We start from the raw sequence: 16,888 nt of genomic DNA, 5'->3' as shown, positions 1-16,888 counted from the left end.
CTACAAGACCATAGTCTTAAATGAAGGTAAACGTCTGCTTGGGACTTTTGTTTGTTATTTCTGTCTGGTGCATGTGATCAGGACATGCAAGAAAATAAAGAAAAAACAAACAAACAAACAAAACTAGACCACATATCTGCTGCACCGAGATGTTTAGCGAGAACAATATATTCTTCTCCCTTTTTAAGTCCCCTCTGAGAGTGGCCAAGGTTACAGATAGTCGGTGCCATTGTACTCTGGTTTCTAATCTGTTGTGGCTGCTTAAATTGTTTCTTTCATGGAGGCTCCAAGTTACCAGGGCAGCTGATAAAGAGTAGGAAACTCCAGATCCAGGACATATATATTGAATATTCTTATTAACATCGACAGTTATCTCTTGTCTTCTAATGCTACCCAGAATCTCACCCCTCTGCTCTAGATCTCTCCTAGCTGATGCCATTTGATATTGGTCCTTCTGCCTGCATCCCTGTACCTCCAACCTACTCTGTTTGTGGGGTACATAAGCAATAAGGGCACCAGGTATGATGTTACTATCACTCCTGACTCAGGTACCCAGTTCTTTGTATCTAGTACCTTATGCTAAACCTTATAGCAATGAGGAGTTGTAAGCATCATTAATACTGTGTTCCCACCTTCCTCTTTCTGCTTCCTTTGACCTGTTTGTTTCTCTTCCTCTTCCTCGCTCCTTCTCCTTCATTTTTTCCCATTTTTCTCCCTCCTGCGCTCTCCTTCACTCTTTTTTGGGTGCCTTTCCCTTATCCCTCCTTTCTCTCTCCTCCATGCTGCCTCCTTTCTTCTTTTTTTATTTTTTCGTTTCCCCCCCTCTTTTTTCTTCCCTCCTCCCTTTCACTCTCTCCTCTCTTCCTCATCCCTCCCCTCCTGGGTCTTCTTTCTCTCATCTCTCCTTCCCTCCTTATATTGAAGGGCTATTTCTAGCCATGGCTGTTCAAAGGTGTTCTGGTGGCCTAGTGGGTTATACATTGGGCGTCTAACCACAGGGTCAGTGGTTTGAACCCACCAGATTCTCCATTGGAGACAGATGAGCTTTCTGTTACCATTAAGATTTACAGCCTCAGAAACGCACAGAGGAAGTTCTACTCCATCCTGTCGGATCTCTATGAGTCAGAATTGACTTGTGGGCAATGAGTTTTAGACTGGTTTCCCAGGGTGCAGTGCTGTTGGGGCAGAACTACTATTGTGAACTACTGAATTCTACTTATTATAAATGGACTTTATTGGTCCTGTTCTCATTTTGGGTCCAGGTAGAATGTGGACCCTAAAAGACTATATCTAAATAAAGAAAGGCCACAAACCGTTAGCTAATGTTTTTTTAGACAGCAGAGAGAGGAGCTACACATTTGAGCTTGTTGCCGTCTGCCCACGGATCCTGTGTGTCAGTCCCTCACCTGCTTAGCCAGTGAAATTACCTGTAAAGTCAGACACCTGAGAGACCTCCATGCTTTGCGGTTCGCTTTGCAGCCAAAGAGCCGATGGGCCTGTAGACTAAGACGGATCCCCCCCGAGGGTGCTTCTTTCTCTCTCACTTTAAGTCACCTGACCCTTTATCAAAGTCCACATTAGTATGTATCACTCTGTTTTCTATTTTGGAAAAAAAATAATTAAAAACTCTGTACTTTATAAACAGTGAGGGCTCACAATTAAGTGTGTGATTCTAACACATAAAGACCTCCCCTGACATCTAGGCTGCAGTTTGTATGTGCTTTGGGTGATTTCATGGCAAGAAAGCACAGAGCCCTGTCCCTGGTCCATACTCTGCTGTCAGCACTGAGCAATCACTGTCTGCCGTGAGGAAATGGCAGTGCATTCAGAGTGTAACTTCTAATAGAGCATGCGGATTTGTTTCTGCTTGCCATTTGTACTCCTTGAGGTCAAGGCTGGTTTTTTGAAAGATAAACTCCTCTGAAAACTACAAAGTGGCTTTCAATAAAACTGTGATCGTGAATAATAAAACCTGAGGATAGTGTCTTCTCCAATTGCTATTCATAAGTGCAATGTCCGGTGAAGGAGAAAACATTATTGATTTTGAATGTGTCACTGATGTCAAAGGTCTGGACACCCCGTGTTATGTATGTTGTTTGCTATAACCATTTACATCATAGGTTCTTTCCATAGGAACTATGTCATTTTCGATGGCATATGGTTGGGGTTCTGAAAAAAGGTTTCCCCTGCTTCTCTCTCTCTGGACTTTGCCTGGCCTGGCATAAATAAAAAAAACTAATTATTCCATTATTTTATTAATCTTTCTATCATTTCTTCTTACATCAAAATCTCTTCTCTCTCACATTTTCTTAGCATTATATTCTTTGACTTCTCTCTTCTTTGCTCTGACCCATAAGAGGATATTTTAGGATGTCTCAAGTGGGTTTTACAAATTAAATCTAGTAAGAAATAAAAATGGTACCACAAGTGGAAATTTCCCCTCTTATATTTTCCAAAGATTGGTTTACTTTCTGAGACCTAATAAATAAAAACCTCTTCGGCTTTAGAATAACTGCGAGATCTCAAACTCTGGCATTCTCTCTGCAGAGCATAATATACTATATGATTACTTCCCCCAAACTCCTCTCCTGGATCAAAAATGAGTCGCTTCTGAAGTCCCTGCAGTCTTTCACCAAATGGCATTACATTGAGCGTGACCTTGCAATGTTCAACATTAACATTGATGACGACTATGTCCCATGCCTTCAAGGAATCACCAGAGCTAGTTTCTGTAATGTTTACCTGGAATGGATCCAATACTGTGCACGGAAATGCCAAGAGGTAAGGGGTGAGGGTCACTGAATGGAATGTTTTAAAACAGGAACAGTATTGTAAAGTTCTTGGTCTTATAATTCATAGTTGACTACAATAATATCAAGGGAGAAAAAGCATTCATGTTTGGATTAATGATTCATCACAATTAACTAGAAAATGAAGACATTACGAGTGAGCAGACTTGAAGGTGCCTTTCTCTCTGCATTGTACTGCAGGATCAGTGCTGCCAGGTCTCTATAAGCACTTAAAAAAGGAAAACTCCTTCATTTAAATTTTCATTTTAAGATTGCTAGACAGAGTCCACCTGTGCTGAAAAGACGATTTTGTGAACACATTTAATCATGGCTATGCAGAGTTTGCTTAACAACCAGATGACCCCACTTATGTTTGTGGTTGTTTCTCTGTATTGTGTTGTTCAGTTGCTGGGGATTAGCTAGAGGTGGATCTCACCACCGAAATGAAACCCAGGGTCATGTCAGCTTATGGAAAGAAATGGGGGGAGAGGAAAGAGAGAGATGAGGATGAAGGGGGAGGAAACTGTTTGAACGGTGAATTAATATGTGGTTGATGGAGAAATGGGTCTATGCTGAAATAACTTCTTTAGCTAAGTCATTACCCTATATTAGACTGTGTGAAAGTGGGCAAAATCTTGCCTTCCAGTACTGTGCTGAAGGACCATATTAAAAATCCCATGGATTAAATCAATAAACCATATCATAGTCCTCTTTTTCCCATAAAATAGCTTCTCCAGAGACACTTTAAGTAAACAGTGTTCTCCATCCCTGGGATTATCATAGAGGGGTTGGTTGACTATCATGGCTGACTTAAAACGTGACCTTCCATTGAAGATTGGTGTTGGTAACTATCGGAGCCTGCATGAAAGTTGAGTTGGTGTCCCTCCTCTTTCAGCCTTCAAAGATTCTGGACAGTGACGAGGACTCTCCTTTGGTGACTCTCTCCTTTGCTCTGTGTATCCTGGGGAGGAGAGCTCTGGGAACTGCAGCTCACAGTATGGCTCTCAGGTACGTAAGCAAACAACTGGTATTTCTTAGACCAGTATAGGCACCAACTCCCACCCGCCCCACCCCAACTTATTTTGGTAATATATACCCTTATTTTAGAGTTGAATTGTTTATACTTCTTTTCATAGTTCTTTCTGGAATAATAATGTTGGGGATTCCATAGCTATTTTGATAACTACTGTTTTTTGGAGGATATGGCAATAAAATTAATATGGAACAGTCAAGATTTAGCTACTCTGAGTATCGGATTTTCTACTCTGATCCTTGAAGATTTGCTGGAAAGATTAAATTAAATTATGCCTACATAGTATCTGGCCTGGTACCTCACAAAGCTTATGCTCAAGAAATGTTAGATCCCACCCAGTCCCAACAAAAATCACCTTACCTGTGCTGTAGCCTCAACCTTACCCTGTCCTGCTTCTAAGAGACTCTCAGTAAAGGCATTTTCCTTTTCCTGCTTTTCAATTCTGTTCTACTGGATCATCTACTCTGTGTATAAACAAATTACATTTCTCTTCTTGGAGGACCAAACCCAAACAGTCAACTGCTCCCTGGCCATGTGGCATCCTCAGTAACTCTTTCACTCACAAAGGAACTTTTGAACTTTCACTTACAATGAAATGACTTACACCCCCAATAGTTTTCATTTGCCTTCTGTTCTCTGCTTTTACTCATTGCATCAGTCACATCCCAACTCTCCAAATCAGTGATCATTCACAGCTTTTTCTAATTCCTTGACATTCCAGTTTCTGCCTGTCCTAGACAATTTCCTTGGTTAACTTTTCTTCAGGGATCTGCTATCAAAAAGTTAGTGGTTTGAATACATTAGCCATTCCACAAGAGAAAGATGAGGTGGTCTGCTTCCTTAGAGATGTATAACCTCGGAAATCCTATGGTGTAGTTCTACTCCATTCTATATGTTGAAATCAATTCTAATGCTTTCAGAGGTCTTTACAATTTCTGAATCCATGCCCATGACTCCACTCTCAGCCACAGGATAAAATAGTGAGGGACAGAGGGTTGAGGAGGGAGGGGGGGAATGAGGAGCTGATACCAAGGGCTCACGTAGAAAGAAAATGTTTTGAGAATGATGGTGGCAACAAATGTACAAATGTACTTGACACAATGGATGGATGTATGGATTGCGATAAGAGTTGTACGTGCCCCCAATAAAATTATTTTTTTAAAAACAAACAAAACAACAACAACACAAACTCTCAGTCATTGAGTTGATGCCAACTCATAGGACTCTTGTAAGACAAGACAGAGCGGACTCTGTGAGTTTCTGGGATTGTAACTCTTTATGGGAGTAGAAAGCCCCATCTTTCTCCCTGCCTAAAAGGTAAACAATAACATCTTTCCTTAGAGTCTAAGGCTTTGGCCAATAGCCCATTTGAGAGTACGGGGCCAACATTAGCCCAGAGCTAAAGTTAAGAAAGCAAAAAGGAATAAGAAACAACAAAATAAAAACAGGAAACACAGGGAAGAAGTGGGAGGAGTGATGTTACTTTGTGGGAATTACAATCAATGCCACAAAACACAATGTGTATCAGATGTTGAATGGAAACACCCCCCCCCCCGACTGTAAACGTTCACCCAAATCATACTAAATTGTTTTAGAAAAAAAAAAAATCCTGAAATGCAAGCCATACTCCAACCTACCCAAATCTGTATAGGTCGTATTTTTTTAAGTTCCCCAGGAGATTACAGTGTGCAGCCATGGTCAGAGACCATAAAGGAAGAAACTCCAACAAACAAACACAATGGCTGGTCAAGGCCCCACTGCACTCAGCATCTCTAGGAATCTCTTAACTTCGGTTTCCTCCTCTACTTGGAGTTTCTCTAATATGTCGGTGTTGAATTTTCCGTCTGGGGCTCTGTTATTTGACTTGAGTGAGTTTCATGTTAGATTGCAAGCTTCTGGCGGGCAAACCCCTCTGTTCTAGCTGCTTAGCAGCCTTCATTACACCAGGTGTTTAGGTCAATGTTGACGAGTATACAGAGCTTTGGAGTTTATTATACTTTTGAATGGCTTGGCTGTGAGTCATCAATGCGGGCAAGCAGTTGAAATGGATCATAAGTTAAATGTCAGGGACTGATCAAGGGAATGGAGATTAGCAGTGCCTTTCAATTCCTCCTGGGGACAGTAGCTTTGAGTCACCATGAGGGCAATGTAAGAACATCAGTTATTTAGCATTTGTGACATCAACTACCCTTTCCATTCTCACATCTCAGAATTTCATGATAATTCTTCACAGGTAAGCAAGGCCAAATGACTATCCATAGCTGCAAAGGGACTGATCCATAATTGATTGTGTTAGTACCTGTGATAGGAAAAAACTGAGCAGGATCTCTGTCCTCCTACGTGACTCAGTCTCATATGAAATCCTGATAACTGCCTGTGTGGCCAAATTGGATAGCTATGAGAAGAAATAAACTAAAGGGTAACCTCAAAAAAGATATGATGACATAACAAAGTAAAAATCTGAACAAAAATTTCAAAAGACAACTTGAGAAGACAAAGTAAAATATAACGAAATGTTCAAAGACCTACAATTAGAAAACCCCCAAAAGGAAAGGTACGCTCAGCATATACCAAGCTGAAAGAATTGGAAACAAATTTCAAGTTGCAGTAGTAAAAGATTCTATGGGGAAAATATTGAATGATGCAGGCAGGGAGCCTCAAAAGAAGATGGGCCTCTTTTAACGCGGCGGCAGCCTAGCAGTGTGAATTTTTACTTCACTACTTCAGGACCTCTGCTCAGCAATCGTGTCTACGGAATCTGCAGGTGGCGTTTACCTTAGTACCACTTACTCTTGTGCTTTTCCAGCACGGAAAAGTGGAAGTCATTGTAAATTTTCAGGGTAACTGAACCATCCCAAGTTATGTTGCTTTTACAGATACTGAACGATTGGTTGGCAATGCAGCAAAGAATCAAGTTTCTATGAATTCCACATACATGCTTTTTGAGACCAAACATTGGATTGGACGAAGATTTGATGATATCGTTTGTCCAGTCTGATATGGAACATTGGCCCTTCCTGGTGCTAAATGATGCAGGCTGGCCTAATGTCCAAGTAGCATATGAGAGAAATAAAAAGCTTCTCTCCAGAGGATGCGTCCTCTATGGTTCTGACAAAGATGATGGAAATTGCAGAAGCCTACCTTGGTAAGAATGTCCTCCATGCTGTTGTATCAGCCTCCTTTAGTGACTCTCAGCACCAGGTTACCAAAGACGCTGCAACCATTGCTGGCTCCAATGCTCCTGGAATCATCAATGAGCCAACTGCAGCTATGATTGCATATGGCTGGACATAAAGGTTGGTGCTGAAAGAAATGCACTGATCTTTGACTTGGGAGGTGGCACTTTTGACTCATCAATCCTCAAAATTGAAGATGGCATCTTTGAGATTAAAATCTACAGCTGGAGACACCCATTTAGGTGGAGAAAAATTTTATAGCAGACTGGTCAACTATTTTATTGCTGAGTTCATCAAAAAGACATCCGTGAGAATCAGAGCGCTGTCCGTCGCCTACACACTGCTTGTGAACGTGCCAAGTGCCCTTTCTCTTCCAGCACTCAGGCCAGTCTTGAAATTGATTCTCTGTCTGAAGGTCTCAACTTCTCTACTTCTATCATCCAATTGGAAGATTTGGGTGCTGGGCCCTGTGGAGGAAGGCCAAGCTCAACAAGTCACAGATCCATGACATGACCCTGATGGGTGGTTCTACCCATATTCCCACGATTCAGAAACTTCTTCAGGATTTTTCCAATGGAAAGGAACTGAACACGAGCATCAACCCTGAGGCAGCTGTTGGTTATGGTGCGCAGTTCAGGCCATCTCATCTAGAAACAAATCTGACAATGATCAAGCTTTGCTGTTCTTGGATGTCACTCTTCTTTCCCTGGGCATTGCAACTGCTGGTAGAGTGGTGATTGTTTTCATCCAATGCAATACTGGCATTCCTACCAAGCAGACAACACAGACCTTCATGCCAGCCAGCGGGGTGCCGTCATTCTGGTTTATGAAGGCGAGCATGCCATGATCAAGGACAGCATGATGCTCGACTCACTGGCATACATCCTGCACCCTGTGGTGTTCCTCAGATGGAAGTCACTTTCAATATTGATGCCAATGGCATGCCCAGTGTCTCTGCTGTGGATGAGAGTACTGGGAAAGAGAAGAAGATTACCACCATTAACAACGAGGGCTGCTTGAGTAAAGAAGATATTGAACAGATGGTCCAGGAAGCTGAGAAGTACAAAGCTGAAGACGAGAAGCGGTGGGATAAGATGTCCTCTAAGTATTCACTTGAATCTTAGCATTTAACATGAAAGCAACTGTTTAAGATGAAAGGCTGCCAGGCAAGATCAAGGATGAAGACAGAGGACTCTTAACAAGTGTGATGAAATTATCAACTGGCTTGATAAGCATCAGACTGCAAAGAAAGAGGCATTGGAACATCAGCAGAAAGAGCTGGAGAAAGTCTGCAACCCCATCTTTACCAAGCTGTACCCGAGCACCGGAGGGAAACCTGGAGGGATGCCTGGAGGCTTCCCTGGTGGTGGCACTCTTCCATCTGGTGGCGCTTCATCTGGACCCACCATTGATGAGGTTGATTAAGCCAATATGAGAATAGAAACTGCATTGTTGTCAATAAAATTTTGAAAGACTCACATTTGTAGCGCAGTGACCAGCAGTTGTAAAGAGTTAAAGCAGTTATAATAAATTTCTGGGTATTCTTAATACTTGAACATAGAATCTGCATAGGGAAAAAGACATTAAATCAACATTGCACTTTATTAGTATTGTTTTGTAATGTAAGTGTAAAATGCAATAATAAAGCTGTATTTAAAGTTGGCAACAAAAAAAGAAGAAGAAGATGGAAAGAATACAGAGTCACTGAAGCAAAAAGAACTAGTCAACATTCAACTATTTCAGGAGGTAGCATATGATTAAGAACCAGAAGATTGAAGGAAGAAGTCCGAGTTTCACTGAAAGCATTAGCCAAAATCAAGGCACCAGGAATCAATATAATACCAATGGAAATGTTTCAACAAACTCATGAAGCCCTGCAAGCACTCACTCATCTATGCCAAGAAATTTGGAAAACAGCTACTTGGCCAAAAGGGATTCCTATTTGTACCCATTCCAAAAGAGTATGAGTCCACAAAATGCAGAAATTATTTAACAATGTCATTAATATAACATACAAGTAAAATTTTGCTGAAGATCATTCACCAGTGGTTCCAGCAGTGCACTGAAAGAGAGCTGCCAGAAATTCAAGCAGGATTCAGAAAGGCTGGTCGTTTCAAATTGCTGACCTTGTGGTTAACAGCCCAGTGCCTGACCCACTGCGCCAATAGGGCTCCAAAAGGAAATGGACTATAATTAATGTACCAGATGGTTTGGGACTCAAAACAGAGAATACAGAAAAATGTTTGCTTTTGTTTTATTGGTTTGAATAAACCATTTGATTGTGTGGATCATAACCAACTATGGATAACATTTGGAAGAATAGAAATTCCAGAACATTTCATTGTGACCTGTATATTGTGCTCATGTGGAACCTGCACAAGGAGCAGGGGAAACATGATTAAAAATCAGGAAAAGTGTGAGTTAGAGTTGTATCCTTTCACCATACTGATCCAATCTCTATGCTGAGCAAATGTCCCAAGAAACCGGATTACTTAAGAAGAAGTGGCATCAAGGTTTAAAGAAGACGTATTAACAACCTGTGACATGCAGATGACACAACCTGGCTTGCTGAAAGCAAGGAGCACTTGAAATACTTGCTGATGAAGATCAAGGTTGGCAACTTTCAATATGGATCACAACGATCTGGATACAGAAAACACAAATACTTACAACTGATCCAGTAGGTGACACTATGATAAATGGAGAAAAGACTGAAGTTGCCAAGTATTTCATCTCGTTTGGACCTACAACTGGTGCTCATGGAAGCCAGCATCAAGAAATCAAACAGTGCATTGCATGGAGTACATTGGAATCCTTATACACTGGTGTTGGGACTGCAAAAATGTACAAATGAAAAGCAGTATGGTGCTACCTCAAACAGCAAGGAATGGAAATTCCTTATGACCTAGTAATCCTTTTGCTGTGTGTATGCCCTAAAGAATTAAGAGCCATAGCACAAACAGATAATTGCATAACGATGTTCTTTGCAGCACTGTTCACAATAGCAAGAAGAAGGAAACAATCTAAGTACCCATCAGCAAGATATTGGATAAATAAACTTTAGTACATACACACTATAGAATATTAAGCATCCCTAAAGATGAAACTGTGAAATACCTCATGATAGACCAAGAGAACACTATGCTAAATGAAATTATGATCTGAAACCACTGTTACAAAGTTGAAAAAAGAAGACAACAAAGATTTTCATACCAAAAGAAATATGTAGACTTTTTGGTTAAGCGTGTGGTGTGAAGGGGGATATATGGTGTAAGCTAGGGGGTACACAAGTATTAACTTGGCGGGAGGAGATAGAATTCCACAAAAAGGACTCAAAGAGAAATCGAAGTGTGTGTAGCATGTGGGTTGGGGGCAGGACACACTATTGGGGGATTTAATTCATAATTTAAGCTATGGAATACAAAATGGAGGATCTGAAATGCAAAACCTCATCTAATTTCACAACAAAAAGTTTTTTAAAAATGGAAATGCAATATACTAAAATGGTATATTGGTATATTTTGGACCCAGCAAAAGCAGTGCACAGATGCCAATTTTTTTTCATAAGAAATGCACACATTCAAAAAGAAGGGGAAAAACCCAACAACTTAACCACACATCTCCAGTAACTAGAAAGAAGATGCCTAGTGTCATCAGAAGTTAGGAAATAATAAAAACCAAAGCAGAAAAGAGGAAAATAATAGGAAAATTCACATGACTAGAAATGAATTATTTGAGAGGATTAATAAAATGGAGAAACCTAGATTTGTAATCTAACCATGCAGGGTTGGGGGTGGGTGGGGGGGGTGGAGAAGCAAATAGCATAAATAAGTGAAATGGGTGGCATTACAAAAGGACCAAATGAAATAAAATGGAAATAAAACCAAACGCTATGAAGATGTTTGCTCCAACGAATTTGAAAACATAGAAGAAATAGACAAAGTTCTAGGAATATACTTATTTGCCTAAATTAATACCGCCTAAGGTAGAAATTTGAAAGACTAAAGAACAAAGGAAACTCTACTTCATGGAAACTTCGGATGTGTCAGAGTAGAACTGGGCTCTACTCTGTATTTTCAAGGACTAATTTTTCAGAGATGAAGCATCAGGCTTTCCTTCTGAGGTACCTCTGGAAGGACTCAAACTTCTAACCTTTTAGTTAGCAACTCAGAGAATTTATTGGTTGCCCCATTGTCTTTAAACCCTTCTCTCCAGATCACTGCCTGGGGCATATTGGCTACTCTTCCTCACCCATTACTTTCTTTTATAAAGTATCATGGGCTGAGCTTGTGCTGCCCAAGGTCCCCCTGGTGCCTGCTGGTATTCTACATTATCAGATGGGTTAATGGCAATGCTGGATTCTACTTGAACCTCAGAAAACAGCGATGATTAAAGAACATCCCTTCAAAATGTGTGTTCATAAAAACAAGTTAGTGCAATTAACCACCCTTCACATGACTTAGACTCATGGATGTCCCTTGATCACCTGTGACCAAGTCAGACACAGACCCTCCAAATTCCTTCCCTGCCTCATCAATGTGTAACTAATTGCTTGTCCCCATCGATCAATAAGAAATAGAATGCTTGTGAACCAAACTTTTGCTAAGCATTTCTTTTTCCCTCAAATCCCTGAATGTGGCCCACTCTCGGTCGGAGTCAACACACATCTTCCTTATGGACCTTCCCAGGAGACTAGGCTGATTATCATAAAACATTGAGTTTTCATTTGATGACCTCCCTACTACCCGACACTTGGGTTTTTCTAGGCTTATTTACTCTGTAAAAAAAAACCAAAAACACTTTTCCTGTAACTCTTTAAAAAACTTGCTGACTTTATGATTGAAATGTATTACCAGTTACCATTAATTTCTCTGTCCATTATGGCAATCATGCCCCCCACCCCACTCCCTGTTCTTTCTGAAAGAAGCTTCTCCCCATCGAAGTGGTGTTGTGGGCAAACATTAAATATATGTTGTGGACTTTCAGTAAAGTGAATTAATCAGTCTTAGAAGAAAGTCCAGGGGAATCCAAAAGTATTGCTACTGGGGTTCCCATTCAGACATATATTTACAAACAAAATTTATTTAAAATGTGATCAATGGATGGCTGGTGAAAAGCTCTCTTTGTAAAACACTTGTCTAATACTTGTTACAGTGCTTTAAAAAAATGTCTAATCAAAACAATGGCTTCTGAAGGGATTTGCTGGCTGGTTAAATTCAAAGCAGGGAGGTCGGCTCAGCTGACTGTGGTTTTAAGAGTTCAAAAGAATAATTTTGATAAGAGTTTCTTGCAGGGTATAGGACTAGGGGGCAGTAGGAAGAAGCTTTAAGAAAATTGAAATCTACATCAGTGAGAAAAAGGGCAGGAAAGTCACACCAAAGAATCCTCTTTTCTTCGTGACAATGTACCTAATAGATGTTCAAGGGTACCAAGAGTTGTCCTGCAAGACTTTGATTTGGAGACCTTATCCTATCCCCCTGCATTCTTGATCTTGCCTTCCAGATTTCTTTTTGTTCAAACTCAACAGTGTAAAGGAATACAATTTAAGTTCCTTGAGGATACCAAAACACATTCGGATGTGCTGTCAACCAAAGCGGGCAGACTTTTGAGGGAGCTGGAAAAAATGCCTTCAGATTTATCTAGACGTGGATGGAAGATATGTTGAGAAATAATAGTTTAACATTGTATATTTTGTGTTGAACAGTGGTTCTGTCGCCATACTTTTTTACTTACTCTAATATAACCAGAAAGTTCCTTGCTGTTGTTAGGTGCCGTCATGTCGGATCTGACTCATAGTGACCCCGTGTACAACAAAAGGAAACCCTGCTCAGTCCTGGGCCATCCTTACAACTGTTCTCATGTTTAAGCCCATCGGTGTACATGAGGCGAAGTCTTGCCATTATTACTAGCCTCTGAGGAGCATTCTGACTGTACTTCTTCCAAGACAGATGTGTTTATTCTTTTGGCAGTCTGTGCTACTTTCAGTAGTCTTCACTAACACTACAATTCCGATCAATCAAATCATCACTGGTCTTCCTTACTCGATGTCACACTTTCACATGCAGGAGGCAATTGAAAATACCATGGCTTGGGTCAGGGACTGTCTTTCATTGTCTGCTCTTAATCTGGAAGCTCTGCTGAAACCTGTTCACCCTGGGTGACCCTGTTGACATTCAAATTAATGGTGACATAACTTCCAGCCTCACAGCAACATACAAGTCATCACAGTATCCAAAACTGACAAACAAGGGGTGAGGATGTTCCTTAGACACAAGGATAATGAGACCTTGGCTTGCTTACTTTCCTAGATGATTAGGAAAGACAAGTCACTAGACAAGGACATCTGTTTTGGTAAAGGGTCAATGAAAACGAGGAGAATCATCAAGGGAATGGATTCACATAATAGCCTCAGCAACAAACTCAAATGCAGATGACAGAGACTGAGCAATGCTTTGGTGTGGCATACACAAAGCTGCTATGATTTGGAGTCAACTAACAACAACCACCTGAAATCGTTTTTCTTTGACACCACTGATGATCAGTGTAGCCTGTGGCCAGGGTTCTTCAAGATTCCACTGGGTACATCTCATCCACTCCTGTGGGGCTGGACCCCTTGCTGCCAGCATCATGCCTTCTCAGTTCTCTCTTCTGTTGGCCTGCACCTGCTCTGATCACGCAGGCATTGATTGCAAGGGCCTGGGCCAGAAGACATGGTGAATTTGGGGCATTACGGTGCACTATAATAGACTCTCCACCTAACTCTTGCCCCTCATCTTCAAGCCACACTTGTGCCCTGCAGCCTGCATTCCTTGTGTTCCCACTTGTTAGGAAGCCTCTCATTAAAACTTTAAATATTCCTGAATATAAATTGACCAGAAGGATAGGCACAATTTGGATTTACCTTGGGGATCTTCCCAGAAAGAAATATATTTTGAGAATGAAATAGATAACAATGAGGACAAGAATCTTCCCCAGTTACCAACAAGTCTCAGAGCCAAGATTCAAGCCTTGATTTGGAACTTCTGGCTGCCGTAACGCTAGTTCTTCGGGGCCATATGCTATCTCTTGGTGCAGTGCCTTGACTCTAAAGAGAAATGAAGGACTTTGGGAGAACACAAGAGACACCACTGTCTTTCCTTTTTTTTTTTTTTTCTACCAGTAGGAGGAAGATGGAGATTGGCTTGCTTTTTAGAGCTAATAGTATAACTTCCTTCGATAAAGATCTCATGAAAGAAATATTAAATACTATTTATTCAGGGTGCATGTGGAATATAGACACAAACTTAAATGTTTTAAAATTGCTGGAGACTAATCTCAGGTGAGTGAGGTAGGTGTGAGTTTATGAACAACATGCTAGTGTTAATTTTACTGCTGTGACTCAAGCCTAAGCCCTTGGAGGGATTAAGCCACACGAACGCATCTCTGGACCAACTACTATAAAGATGACTCCAGTTACATCTTTCTTCAAAGCAGCTCTGTGTTTTCTAGAGGTCAGCAGAGGAGGAAGCCTTGGATTGGCACCTATGACAACTTAAGTGTGGCATACAGTGTTCGATATTTGTTCTACCTTTTCCTCTGAACTTTTCTAGTTTATTTCTTCTTATATTAAATGGTTACAATAATGTAATTTATACAGGCATCTGTGAGAATTAGGTGAGAATATGGACTAGAAAGTACTTTGTAATCCACAAATTACCAGAAAAAATGTCAGTCGCTGTCCCTTTTTTCTGCCCCAATTTTACTTGCTCCCAAATCATGCTAGGACCAAGGCGTGTGGTTAGGAAGCTGTAGGTCAAAAGAATGTGATCATAATTAACATAATTAACCATGAAACCAGGACATGTTTGGATCCCAACCTATTGCTATAGTGTCAACCCTGGCTCACAGCGACCCCCATGTGTGTCAGACTAGGATTGCGTTCCACAGAGTTTTCATGCGATGATTTGTTGGGAAAGTGTGTCTGGGCAGACTGGATATTCTGATCTTGTGGTTAGCAGTCTAATGTGTTAATCATTTGCACCACTCGAAGAATATGCTGGACTATGGTGGAGTTGGGTTGAGGAGCAGAGAAATCATGTAAAAAGAGAGCCACTTTGCAGTCCCCATGGGGAAGATGCCTTCCAAGCCTGGGATAGTAATTTAGAAGCATGTGTATATTCTCTCTAAGCATCGCCTTTACTATTCAGTGAACACAGAAATAAATCTAGCTTGCAAATCCCACTTAATTGTTTGCATATGTTCTTCCAGTGCTCCATTTATGGTAATACACGGTACCAGAAGGCTCTTCACAATGCCAATTGGTAAACATACAGAGTATAAGGGCTTGCATAGAAGCTAACTAAAATAAACCCACCAATTATTGTTCTAGGACTAACAACCTAAGTTCAGTAGGAACAGCCTAGAATTTGTAAGATAATGATGGAAATGTCTAAAACATTAAAGCTTTCCCTTCTAGTCATACTCTATTTCTAAAAAGCAAGTGTCCTCTGCAGTGGATCTATGGACATTTGGGGCAATATAATTCTTACTGTGTGTGTGAGGAGGGGTCTTTCCTGTGCATCTTTGTCTGGTATCTACCTAATAAGATACCAGGAGCACCCTCTCCCTCAGCTGTAACATTCAGAGATGTCTCCCGACATTGCTAAATGTCACACGGGGCAAATGAAATCGCCATCATTTGAGAAGCACTGGGATGGAGTGGGCTGACCTGGGTAGTGATTTTGAACAGAAGTGGGCAGAGAGGATCTGAGCACCCTCCGGATAGAGCAGAGCATTAGGGACTCCTCTTTGTGTAAAGGACGTTGGATACAGGTGAAAGCAACCATCCCCAAATTATCATTACCCCAAACAGCCAGACATGTTAAAACAAAATCCTGGGAAAACCGAGAGCGAGAAGATGGACTGACGGACTCTGTGAGCAATGAACCAATCTTAAGATACCCCTGCCTTTCTACAGGTTGTAAACAACTCTACTTAAATGCGGACTGCCACAACCTGCAGCTATAGGCACCACCACCAGCTATGCCATTTCTTAACAAGAAGTTGGGGCTGGAACCAGAAAGTTATTTCTGAAAACGCAGCCACTGAAAAGCCTGAGGAACAGTTGTACTCTGATATACTTTGGGTCTTCGTGGGCTGGAATCAACTTGAGGGAAACTGATCATCTGGTCATTCCCACCGCTGGAAGAGTTTTTGTTTTGTTTTATTCTTACACATATGCAAGGCTTCTCTGCGTAATAGGCACTTGTAATCCTTCCAGAATCCATTCCATGCATATTTTAGCATGCAATTCTCCCTCTTAAGTGTTTATCGTGAACACACACACACACACACACACAAGCATTTTCAAGTGTTCTCGGTGGAAATCAGATAGTTCATTATCATGCTTGATAGCTTCCCCTCTAAGCATTAGCCCTACTGGCTTGGCTCTGTTGTGCTTGAGAATGCCCCTCTGGCACCCCTTTGGCAGTTGCTTAAGCTAATGCCCAGGAGGCTTTTATTCTTGAGAGAAAACTGCCTCCTGCACCCAGAGTTCCACTAGAGCTAGTTGCCATGGTTTCCATTGTCAACCCAGACACCAAGACTTCACACCCATCCCAAGAGAGACCCTAGGAGGGAATTAATGATGGCGGTGCATTTCACAGCTAAATGCTAAAATAGAAATCTGTGGAGTTTTTTCTCTGATGTGTGAATCCAATGCACTGTGTTGAATTAAAGTTTTGATGAGTGGACCAATTCATGAAATCCTTCCAAACCAAAGCACCCCAGAACCTGCCTTCACACAAGTTTCGAAAGGCATGCTGATTCGTGGCCTCCTAATTACCTCTACAGGATGTTAGAGGCTAGGATGCTTAGAGGAGGTGCTTTAGAATATTATGAAGAGAAGTAGC

General features: G+C 41.1%; 1 protein-coding gene and 1 pseudogene across 7 annotated transcripts in view; both read left to right on the top strand.

Annotated features, from left to right (window-relative positions):
• The window catches only part of PCNX2 (pecanex 2), a 326,649-nt gene that overhangs the window by 293,230 nt on the left and 16,531 nt on the right, over nucleotides 1-16,888 (top strand). For all 7 annotated transcript variants that reach the window (XM_045297999.1, XM_045297998.1, XM_045297997.1 and 4 more), the window contains 2 exons: nucleotides 2,548-2,781; nucleotides 3,685-3,797. In XM_045297999.1, the coding sequence (XP_045153934.1) occupies nucleotides 2,548-2,781; nucleotides 3,685-3,797 (347 nt within the window). The remainder of the gene's footprint in view (nucleotides 1-2,547; nucleotides 2,782-3,684; nucleotides 3,798-16,888) is intronic.
• Nucleotides 6,589-8,423, top strand: LOC105979489 (annotated as a pseudogene).

This window comes from Echinops telfairi, unplaced genomic scaffold (assembly GCF_000313985.2).
Source record: "Echinops telfairi isolate 266 unplaced genomic scaffold, ASM31398v2 ScPeMD7_7424;HRSCAF=8462, whole genome shotgun sequence".
Lineage (NCBI taxonomy): Eukaryota > Metazoa > Chordata > Mammalia > Afrosoricida > Tenrecidae > Echinops > Echinops telfairi.
The sequence above is the reverse complement of the archived record's forward strand: the minus strand, read 5'-3'. Positions and strand labels throughout refer to the sequence as shown.